The 12,421-nt window shown below is 45.5% G+C and overlaps 1 protein-coding gene across 1 annotated transcript in view; it reads left to right on the top strand.

Moving 5' to 3' along the window:
- The window catches only part of LAP3 (leucine aminopeptidase 3), a 518,160-nt gene that overhangs the window by 341,275 nt on the left and 164,464 nt on the right, over positions 1-12,421 (top strand). The window contains exon 8 of the mRNA XM_069631910.1: positions 5,127-5,251. Within this exon, the coding sequence (XP_069488011.1) occupies positions 5,127-5,251 (125 nt within the window). The remainder of the gene's footprint in view (positions 1-5,126; positions 5,252-12,421) is intronic.

Genomic DNA, 12,421 nt, shown 5'->3' with positions numbered 1-12,421 from the left:
ATAAACCAATCAGGGTCCTATCAAATACCATGATATCATCGGCAAAAGCCAATGCACCAACTTTAAGACTGCCAATTTCAAATTCAATGCTTCAAACAAGTCTGGCATGTATAAATTAAAAAGGCAAGGGGCAAGTACACATCCGTGCCTTAATCCAAGTGTTGTGTACACCTCCCGGGTAACACTGCCAGGCATATTAAGCCGAACTTGAATCGAAGTGTCCCAATGCAGAGTAATCACCATATTCAATAAGCTGCTTGGTATACCCCACCTGTACAATTTATTCCAAAATAAGGAGTGATCAACATAATTGAACGCTGCTGTGAGGTCAACACATGCCATATACAAGGTCAGGCCAGTATCGCGATAAACGCTTTGCTGCAGCGAGGTGCCAATGATTCCATTTAAGGAACAACCTAATCCTGGCCTGAAGCCCGGCTGGTGTTTCGGAATAACATTAGCCTTAGTAGCCCACTTGACAAGATCTTGTAAAACCAATTTTGCAAAAATGTTGTTACTGGAATCAAGCAGGGCTATAGGTCGATAACTCGGAGGATATGTTTTTGAACCCTTTTTAAAAATTGGGACGATATAGCTTTGATGAGATGTCCTGGGCAACAAGAATCTAAAACTAATTTCAATGAATAGTGTTGGGTACGAATTGATGCAGTCACACTGTGTGAGACTACACAACACTTATCTGCTTGGTATTGGGTAACCCACCTTTTGGTATAGATCTGAACTACACAAGTTGGTAGTGTGACTGAGCAGCCAGGCCTCTCTCAAGAGGGATAAATGTGAGCTGTAGCAATGAAATTCGTAAATGCATGTAACCAAGTAACACTTGCACTCAAAGTTTCTGTTTATACATAGTTATTTATTTAACATCAATTTTTAAATAAGCATTCTTTAAAAAGGCATTTCATGTAACCATGTAAATCTACTTTAAAATTACTTTTCAGAGGTTGCAGAAAGGAAAGGTTTAAGGAAGGAAAAGGTTAAACAGGTTCTCAATATATGTGAGGACACTTAAATCTTCCAATGAAATTTAGACAAGCCTTTCCCAGCAAGAAGTCTAAAACAAGTTACTACCTATGAGGGACAGCAATATCAAAGTCAATGGGCTAGAAGAGTCTGCAGGGAGCCAGGGCAGCCAAAGTCAATTCGAAACAGTCGATAGAGCTGAGGCACTAATTAGAATCAATGTCTTGCATAAAGTTGCAGAGATTGTTAAAATAAAAATCACTTGTGGGGTCACAAGCTGTCAAGCCTGTGGAAGGAGAGATGGAATCAACTGTAAAGGTAAGCCAATGCAATTCCCAACTAGGAAAAGCACAGCTAAAAAGACAAAGTACCCCAAGTCTAAACAGTACCTCTGGTTTCAAGAAGAGATGTCCAGCTGGATTCTGTCCTGTTACAGCGGTGCAGACCCAGTGTTCCTGAGCCCCAGTCATGGGGACAAGAGGAAGGATGTCTGGAGAGCCAGTTCAGCGGCACGTTGCAGTTTCAGTGCTTAGTAAACGGCACTGTTGCGAATCTCGGATACCAGTTGGGCTTCCTTCACTCCTTGGGTCCTGCACTCTGGTGAGGGGACTCGAGCTATGGTTGTCATGCTTCTGGAGGGTCCTTAGGAGACTCCTGGAGCTTCTACCCAGATTCCAGATGTTGCACTCGACTACGGATTTATCGACCCCTGCCACTCAGTTCTTAGCGTAGTGAAGAAGTAAAGCCAGTCGGGGAAGATGGTCCAGTGGAGTTCGTCTCTGGGTTAGTTGGTCCCACTAACCGAAGGGAAGAAGTCATCTCTTAGAGAGCTCTTCTTGTCGATTAGAAAAAGGAGTTTCAGCACAGCAGCAGGTCTTCACCGGCCAATTCAAAGGTCCAGGAGGATGCAGCAAGCTTCGTTCATGTTTTCGTCATCGGGTATTTCTCCCAGTGGTCAACTCTGCCGCTAGTCCCAAAACCCTCGCCTTTTAAGCAGGTGTCTCCCATTCATGCACAGCCTAGGCTGTCAATCACACAGCAGGGTGGCCGTCCTGAAAGGACAGCCAGCCAATCAGGACTGGTTGCATTCATGCATTCCTAGAGACAAAGGACACGGGAGTTTCGGGAACCTCCCTCACATCCTGCCTTTCCAGACATACTGCAGCCTGAGGCGGGCTATAGGGCTGAAGCCCGCCAAAGGCAATACGAACAAATGGCTCACACCTGGCTCAATGCACAGAGTAAAACCCAAGAAAGACCTCACAAACAGAAAATGGCAAAAAAAGACGACCGGGCCATTTTGACGAAATGGTTACCCATGGGTGCTGTACTGCAGCTGGGGGTTCAGCCTGTGGTGGAAAAGCACAATGGTAGGAACATTTAAAACACTGCCACCAGACATTTAAATTAGTGAGAGTAACATAAACATTATATGAAAATGTAGGATAAGGGGCTACTAGGTAACCCCCCAATATTCCACATAACATGGTGTGTGCTGGACCTACAAAGAGAAAAGGGAAGTAACGTCAATTTCACTTTGCTATTCTTGGAAACAGTAGTTCACACAAGAAAAGGTATTTAAACCTGATGAGAAATCTAAAGGATGTCTCTGACACTACACTGAAGGTGCTGTGTGTCGCGATACAAAACGTAGATGCCTATGGAGTTTGTCAGTCTCCAAAAATAGTGAAAACACCTAATCCAAATCAGGTCAAAACACATGAGTGAGAAAAAACCATTAATAAGGTCGAGACTAACACCAATTGTACGTGGTCGCTAAATCTTCACTATTGTAAAGTATTTTGTTAACATAAATAAGTTCTTAGACAGAAAAATGTAATCAATTGTGCTAGAACTCATGCCTGAGAACTAGGTAGGTGCACATGGAATGTACTCAACCATGTTCCCATTAGCCCTGATAAGTCTCGCATGCGACACCCTGCTTTAACTGACCATTGTATTGGTCCAAAATCGGAGATCCCATGCAATCAGTTAAAATCTCCAGCAACTATACTTCACATGGATGAGGGAAACTAGACCATTCCTCTAACAAGTCATTACATGCCTAAAGACAGCTGTGTCCAAGTAGTTTACTTTACATTCTAGTACATGTTTATCCCTCCACCGAGCTCTCGTGGCCACCACAGACTCGCACATCGAGACCAATTAAAAGGCCCCCGAAGGTGTACCCTAAAGGCCTTTTTATAGTATTTTTTTTTAAATTGTTGTGTATCCATCCACAATAATCGAGTCAGTCAGCGAACGTTAATATCGAGTCCATTTCTATTCTCATGAACAAAGCTATTACTCTCGGGAGTTCCAAGATAATATTGACACACTTGACCCGTTAAATGTGTACTCATTGGGCGTGAATCATATTAGTTCCCAAGAAAACCTGGTAGCCACTGCCAATCATTTACATCAGAATTTGACGGATTGTTGATGTTGTCACACTGCTTTATTGTCACTGTACGTCTGTTCCCTGAATTGATAGTACATTTAAGTGACTGATTTTGCCCGTCATCAATGGCAAATGTCACTGAAGGCCTAGGCCTAACGCAGTCCTTTAAAATACCACTGGGCTTGGGCACCCACGGAAACCCATCCATCCCCATTGAAACAAAGGATTCGATCTGGCCGAATATAATGTTATGGTCTAGAGTTTATAAGGAGGACAAAAGTCCAATCTAGACTCGTTCATGAACTCAACCTGCTCTATGGCCCATGAGTCAATTAATCTCAAGGCTGGAATTGCAGAACACATTTGACGCATCATAGAACGGTTATACATCGCACAGTCTACATCTTCAAAAATGTTTTCAACGCCCAATTGCCACACACACTGTGGTCCCCACCCTTCTCATCTACCGATGTACTACAACTGGTACAAAAAGACATAGTGCCATGGACTGCTAGATCTGAATTAGGCCTTACATAAGGCGGTGGATGGTCATTTAATAAAGAGGTAGAACCTAGACTGTTATTTCTCACCCCAAAGGCGCCATTATCTGTGCACTGACCCTCAATGGTCTGTGTAACTATATTCCCCGCCCCCCCTTGCATACTTAATCTATCACATCCATATCATCTCCATCAAAGACGGAGTGTGTGGTCAAGTCTAAAGGTCTGCCGACACTGGAGTTGCTAAATTAGTACTATCGGTGCTTGCCGATCTAGAAGACTCCACTTCCGGGTGCTCCTTTTTCAAAAATGTAACTTGGTGTATTGCGTTAGTGTTTCCTGCAAAATTAACTTGTAGTCTTCTCTTTCGCCTTTATGTATGCTTCAAAAGAATGATGCATTATTCAAATCCAGAAAGTGGAGCTGTTGCAAATTTGGGCTTTGCCATCTGTTTTTTCTTGGGCATGGCTTCAACGTGCCCAGACTCACCATGAGGCGAGTACTTTCCAGCCATACCTCCTGTTGTGGCAAACACTGCTCTCTAGCTATCTCTCCTTTCGGCACTCCGTCCCAACAGTTGAGTCCGACGATAAATGGTCCAATTGTATACATGGCTCCGCCACCTTTTTCCTTCTCATGACTTCCTGAGCTTCTTATCTATCCTCCACCCTCATCCCCTGTCCACCAGACTTTGCTCCTCCATGCTACTACTGAATGTTGTATCATGCCCCGCCCCTCTTTGTCTCTGACAGGCAAAGCGTTTCAACGCCAGAACCCATGGCAGAAGGCACTATACAAATCCAAGATAAAATAACCTGTTTGAAGTATTACAAATCCATACAAAAATTGTCATTGTTCCCATTAAGTATCTGCTAATGTGAATGGCGGAACAAAACATTTCTTGTATTGGTCTTTGAAATAGACCTGTTCAATTTGAATGGGGATTTAAGCTTTTTCGGCTGTCTGAAATAAAAAAAAAGCCATAAATCAATTGCTTTCTCGTTGTGATTGGGCTATTTTCTCAATCTTCACCTGGTGAAAAATTGGCTCCTGTTAACTGAAGTGAATGGCTCTCGGTGGAAAATTAAACACAATAGTTCATTGGTTGTGATCAGTCTAAAATTCACATCCACAAGTTTGGAATGGTTGTCAGCCAGAATGGCTATAATAACATACTCTCGCTAAAGGCTGTTTTTGCATAAGTGGTCACGGTTGTCGTATCATTTTGTTCTTTATTGCAGTGGCGGAATTTCATTGAAGCCTTCTTCGGGCATGGATGCAATGAGAGGTGATATGGGAGGAGCAGCAACTATCTGCTCAGCGATTGTTACGGCAGCAGCACTTAAACTACCCCTTAATATTATTGGTGAGTTTAAAGGATGCAGCCTACTTTGTTGTCTTGTCTTTGTACTCCTAGGTATGTTCTCCTTCTCTTTCTCCTAGTACAGTCTACCTGGTATGAAGACACCAGAGGGCATGTTTTTTCGCAGCACAAAAAGGCATCCCCAGCATTCCTGCTGGCATCCCTGGAGGTCAAGTCCTTTATTCCAGAATCTTTCTGCAGAGCGAACAGTCCCCTTGCTAACTGTGCACCCAACGAATGCTGCAGCCATGCGAGTATATGGGACTAGGAAATGGGTGTGATGCTCAAGAAGCTGCACTGGCTTCCTCTGGATCCTAGAGCCTGACTTTAAGGAGACACACGTCACTCATAAGGTTATACATACCAACTGCCCAGTTTAGACTGCACTGGATCACATTTTGTTTGCAAGGACTTCAAAGTCCGGACCAGTTTCCATTGGCAGTCCAGAAGTTGAAACGCTCCTACTTTGACACTCCTCAGGAGCTTTGGTAGCATGTGGAAATCCCTCACCAGTCTCGCATTGATAGATTTTATATCGTTCATTAGACACTTAGGCTTTGGTCTCTGATTTTCTGCTAATACTGTTAATCTTTTATCTTGTTTTAAATGCTTTGTTTCTGATTTAATTTGAATGTTCCTTTGCCAACGAAATGTATGATGTCCCTGATGTTTGTTCCATATTTGTTTCGCATAGACCTTTCTCACTTTGGTGCTATGGTTGTGCCCTTTGAACATTTTTAAAGTTTAAATAAAAGAAATAGAACAAGTTCCTAGGTTAAGGGATGCTGGCCCTGCAGATTGTAGATGGTGGAAGCTGATCCATCAATTGTATGCATAGTCCTACGGGCTTCAGCACCTCATGCATGCGTACTTTGTGCAATTTCCTATCCAATGCTGGGATTTGCTGGTGCTCTAGGTACTGGGGCTGCAAATCATCTTGGTGATCTGGGACATGCATCATTCAAACCCACACTGATCAGAAGAGTTTGTATTCGCTCTGGTGAAGCAAATAATTGCGTATCCCCAAAGGAAATGTCTTGCTATGTGGCTGCTGCAGCTAAATATTGTTCATGTCCCCTGGAAAAATGGTGGAAATAACCGGGGATCGATCACACAGGGACCCGTTTTCACAGGTTTTTTTGTGTCCTGCTTCGTTGTGGTGAGATGACCGCACAAACATAACGCAATAGTGCACATAATGTATCATTGCTTCGTGAAGTGAGGACATAAAAGGCTGTTTGTACACTTGGCATGCTAACATTATTTTATATTACTATTTGACCATTTTGTTCTCTTACATAGGAAGCTTCAGAATAATTTTGCATACTCAAAGAATAATGAAAAAAGACAATATTTTCCGTTGCTCAATCTTATCCCCTCCAGTCGTTCATCCAGTAAAACGTGTCCTAAGGCAATAAACAATACCATCTCATTACACTAAAATCGCTGCTAAACGTAATGGGTAAAACTCCTAAGGGGGAATAGATATATTTTCTAATCATTGCTTTTCATTGCCACCTGGAAAATGGACACCGTCTGATATCCCACAGTTTCTGCTTCCCCATACACTTACTCCCTCCCCCCCCCCACCGCCAGTTATCGCTCTGTGAATGTGTACCTGAAATGCTCACACTTTTTGTCAAACACATGCTTGCGAGTGTACGTGTGACAGACACCTTGAATAATTCCTTGTGTGGAATCCATGCCTTAATCAAACACACCTTTGCCACCATCAACCTAGCATGCACCTTTGCCAGAAACTTTGTAAATCTGCCACCTACAATAAGTAAACTGAACATAATCCTTAAAGGGTATTTGATCCTTTCTTTGCCTGTAGCATCCTTCTATTTAGCACCTCTAACAATACTATTCCTCCCTGTACCCCGACCACATGTGGAAGTATTTACCTTGTTCAACAAGCGCACTCCAATGTATGCTAAACGCTTAGAGTGTGTGGGTGTGTGTGTGTGTGTGTGGGGGTGTGTGTGTGTGTGGGTGGGTGTGGTTGGTTGAGGGGTGTGGGACTTAACCAGGGCAACGAAAGTGTCAACCAAAAAAAATCCACCAAGTAAAGGTCATTGTAACCACTTGGAGCAAAGTACCCCACAATAGGTTAAAGTTATTCTGCTGAAGCCTTTGCTTTTCTCTCGCAGATACTCGTGACTGAAATTATAGTTCAAATCTTAAGCCATTCTCACAAGTATCCATAATCTCCTAGCTCCATTTCTGCTGTGTACGGTTCGCCCCACGTTTCTTCTGATGGGGCCTGCTTTACTTGCAGGTATGAAAAGCTGGGAATAAACCCTTTGCGTAAATAACCCTCCAGCTCTAAGGTTGTGATCTGTTCACCACCCCTCCTTGGCAGTCCCGCTCTCTCAAGACCTGTACCCAACCATTTTTTAAACTATTTGGGATCCCTTATATGGAAGGGGAATTGTGGGTCTTTCGTAGAAATAGGTGGAGTTGGCCATGACACGATTTGCATGCAGTGTGCCCTGAAATGGCTGGGTGGGACCTTCTCCTATGGGATTGAATTTTCTTTGAAGCCCACATTCATTCTGCCATACATTGGCGCCACACTTTCTCTAAAGCCACCCATTTTCCTGCCTTCCTGCCTGGTGATCTGGTAATCGTACAGGGGCCATACCTTTCGCTGCTTTATCGTAACTTGACTTCATACATGCCCGCTCCCACTTTACTTTTGATAGTCTGCATCTGCCATCCTATTCTTGGCCTACTCAGGTCCGTTATTTCACAGTGCAAAGTTACTTTTTGACAGTGTGACCTTCAAACCCATACATTCTTCTATTCCTCTTTCAAAATGTTCTTCCTTTTCACGCCCAAAAACATACAATTTAGTACGAATAATTGGAGCATTTATTTACAAGTAATGCGTTGGATCGAATCTTGGTTGCCATCCACAGACCACTCATCCAACTCCTAAATCTTTCCTAATGCCTCTGCACTCTACGATTCTGACCAGTACCACCCGTATTCTCCAAGAAGTATGTGTTTTTGACTGTACCACTCCCGAAAAGTAGTAATCACCCTAATCTATATTATTTCGATTTGGTTGCGATACTTAAGAGTTTCTGGTCTGGTTACAGATTCCCAGCAAGTTTTCATATTAATAGTAGTAGTTGCACAGACGCCAGCATAACTACCTATATAGTTAAAATGTGCTGGGGCAAAGAATGCCCATATGGAGTGCTACGTGTGGTGAGGTGTCCAGCGCCCAAAGCCAGTTTCAGAACCTTTGGTGGTTTTGAGAAAAGAGATACCGTACTGCTATCTGGGATAGTTGGGTTTTCCGACGTTGAAGAAATGGAGGCCTTCTTGGAAGCCACAGTCTGTTAGTGAGGCAAAACATTTGCCTCCGTCAGCGCAATCAGCATTGCACCTGCTGCTATTTTGAGTCTCTGCCAGAAGCCCTACATTGGCTCCCATATGTGGCAGAGCTGCTGTCGTTGCCAGCGAGGCCTGAGACCGTTGTCAGAGCAGATCAAGGAGGTCCTGTCTTAGTCTAGAGATTCTGCTAGTCAAAGTAAGGTGTGGGCATCAGTCAAGGCTGTACAACCTGTAAGAAAGCTCAACGGGTTAATCACTAGCTGCTGAGATCTGTGTGATCTGCAGGTCCGAATCTTGGCAACTCTGCCATTCATCCTTCTGAGGTCGATGGATGCGAACCAACTTCGTTTGGATAACAATTGTACATACACATGTTCTATATACAGCGCTTTGCTCGAAAGTGCCATATAGATAACTATTATTTTTACAATATGTCAAAGGTCCTTGTCATCGTCAAGGAAACTTTCCTTCTTGAGGAAATTGGACCCAGAAAGATCTGGGAGAGCGTTGCAACTTGCAACTGCAGCAATTGGGGAAAGAGAGCTTGACTCCCACTTAATGTACAACATATCCGAGGTGATGCAGCAAAGGTACTGTTCTAGACCTTGGTGTACTCCCAAGAGGAGTGGGAAGAGGAGGCCCAAGTAGAATAGCTGTCATGAGAGGCAGGGTCACTCCTAAGAAACCACCTCATTATGCCCGCCGCCTGACCCTTCTCCATCAGACAGTGTTGCCTTCAAGGCCTAATGTCAAGGGTGCCAGGCTATTTGCATCCAGACATTCATGGCCCTTCAGGAGAAAGATTTTGTTTTCATGGCAAAGCTAAACATGGGCTTGTAAGTCTGTGTTGCTTTTGCCAATTATGCCTAGTGTGTAAAATGAGCTTGAATTTATTTATTACCTCGCCACCCCTGTTGTACAGTTTGTCGAACAAAAGAGGCTCCTGACTGACTAGGTGCTTTTAAGTCTCAGAACTCAGGGTGCAGGAGGTATGAAGGATGCCCCAGCTTCATATGTAGGCCCACTGCTATTAACTGGGAATCTCAGTGGTTGCCTGGAAAACATAAATATAGTGGTGAACGCAAGTGAATTGGAATGAGAACTAAGCCTCTCATGGACCAAGCCCTGTGGACATCTGCAAGCTTCTGTGTAGTTGCAGAAACCTGGCTGCCAGGACATCAGAGGTTTGTGAGCACTGCTCGCAGGAAGTGACACAGCCCCTCCTTCTACCCACTTGTGACGTCAGAATAACGTGAGAATGCAGTTAGAAATTATGCTTTCTAGATATTTTGGGAAGAGACAGCAGGGTTTATATTGAATCCTTTATATTGAATGACATATATATCGAATCTTTTATCTTGAAAACCTTTATAGTGAATGTATTTAGGGTGGGGTAAAGGGTTAAATATTTTTGGGAAATGGTCGGAATTGGTTTTTAGGGGTGGGAAACAGGGGCTTGGGGGGGCCAAAAATAAACAAATGTATTCACTATAACTCCACTCCCACTCCATTGGCTTAAACCTACAGGGATGAATCAAAGAATGAGGGGATACAACTCTCCCTTTAAAGGCAAAATGCAGAGGAGTTTGGCCCAAAACAAGCCTGCTATAAGGTAAGGAGCCCAATCCCTTTTGTAACAAGTGACCTATGCCTTATAACATCATATCCAGAATACCTTGCCTGCAGGAAATGGAGGCGGACAGGAAAAAGGAAGAGCCCCAACGGAAACCAAGATGGTGGGACCATTCTTAAGGCCTACCTTCCTTTTCTCACTACTCACTCTGCCCCTTCCAATGCCTGTTGGCGTCAAAGGGACTCCAGTAGTCTGCACCCGGGTGGGGGAGTGGCTTCATGTCAGTGCTGCTTCTGAAGCACTGGTTCCTAGTAGACCTCTTGGGGGAAGTTTTTTATGCCCTGAGGGGAGGTGTGACCCATCCTGCCGGAGAATGAAAGGGGAGGCATCCTGGCTATTCCATGTGTCAGTAGTGGAGACAGTCGGATCAGATCAACAGCAGTTCTGTCAGTTGACACTGTGAGATATCAAATTACTGTGATTGTATAATTGTGGGCTCTTATCGGTCATCATGCCACAACTGGGCTTGGCTTATAATTAAACATTTATGTGCACCAGACTGACTAAGGCATTCAATTATTGAAACTTAGATCGGCGGTGCAGAAGATTGAAAAGCCACCTCTGACTGTAGGAACTGTGTGTCCCTCAGCTGTTGAGGATGCACATGCAGCCTTTGAAGCTGCCCTGTGCCACTAAATAGCTGGTGCTAAGGGGCTCAGCGACAGCACATGTATGCTACCATTTTGGCATGTAGCATTTATGAAAGTGGTTTCTGGTTGGCAGACCTCCCCTTTCAGCAACAGAATTGCTTGCGTTTTATATGATTGAAAATCAAAAAAGAGCTGGCTATTCTCCAGCATGGGGTCTGGCATGGATTCACATGCTCATGAATATTCCCCGTCGTCAGGCTGGGAATCCTCGGTAAAAAAAAAACCAGTATCAGTTTCGTTTCTGATCTGTCTTTCGTAGTAATAACCAATCACTGGTCTCTGCGTCATACTGACCACAGCCAATGACTGCCCTCTACCTAAGCACCGCCTCTGGCAGCCATCTTCAGATTTTTACCGCACGTTCATGTGTTGGGATCCTCGTGCTATTGCTCTCGAGCGTTAGTGCTATTTTTTTCACGTTTTTTCTCAAAAACTTCGTTTTTTCGGTCAAAAGAGCCTCAAGCTCCACCGATTCTCCATCCGATCAACGGGGACCCGTGTCGGATTCGTCTGCGCCCCTCAAGGGTGAAGATTTCGTCGAGCTACGCTTTTGGAGGACTCCAGAAGTTTCTCAGGCCCGGTCATGGCCCAGAAGAAGGGGAGCTCGACGCCCGGAAAGCTGTTCAGGGTCTGCCCTGGATGCCAGCTGCAGAACGTCTTCAAGGAGGACGAACACTCTTTTTGTCTTTACTGCCTACATGAGGACAAGACGCACGTGGAGAAGGACTGTGCGTTTTGCGGCAACATGTCGGAGCGGACCATGAAGGACCGCCATCAACGTCTCGCCAACTTGCTGGAAGGGAAGAGCCCGTCCGGCGAGAAGAAGAGGAAGAAAGCCGAGCAGTCTTCTAAGACCTTTGAGGACGCCCCGGCGACGGGGGTCCAACATAAGGCCAAGCACCGCGAGTCCGCTGGCACCGGGAGCGCCGAACGGTCGGGCTCTACAGGCGCCAGGCAGGGCGCACCCTCCCCGGCACCATCAACCACGAGCCAACGCTCTGGGTCGGGTAAGAGGAAGGCCGAGCACCCGGCGAAGCTCCTGGAGAGGCCCCGGTCGAGCTCGAAGGCGGAGGGGGAGCGAGGCAGTGTCCCCCCCCCTCAAGGATAAGGCGGTGAGCGCACCTAAGTGGTGAAGGCCTTAATCCATCCGGCCAAGCCCTCTATCGAAACTGTCGCGGCGGCCCTGGCTCAGCCTGTGGAGGCTACACCAGTGATGGCGACCTCGGGGCTCAGAGTCTCCCTGCCACCTCGGAGGGAGTCCTCTTTTGTGCCCATCGATAGGACCCCAGTGAAATCCCCCGTGGGGAAGAAAAAGGGGGGGGCAGGGCGTCGTCGTAGATTCGGCCTCAACCTCGGAGGAGGAGCTGGTCGAAGTCTTAAGCCACGGCCTCGGCGTGGAAGAAGACCGGCCCGTCGGGATGGATCCCGACGCAGGTGACGACGACATCGTCGAGGGTACCGACGGGGCCCCTGATCGCCCGTCGGATTCCCCTCTGCCGGCGCCGCGAGACAACTCGGCGGCCATTTTGTTGGCTATACAGT

This window comes from Ambystoma mexicanum, chromosome 6q (genome assembly GCF_040938575.1).
Source record: "Ambystoma mexicanum isolate Mex_15411 chromosome 6q, UKY_AmexF1_1, whole genome shotgun sequence".
Classification (NCBI taxonomy): Eukaryota; Metazoa; Chordata; class Amphibia; order Caudata; family Ambystomatidae; genus Ambystoma; species Ambystoma mexicanum.
Note: the sequence above shows the minus strand (reverse complement) of the source record. Positions and strands in the feature narration are given on the sequence as shown.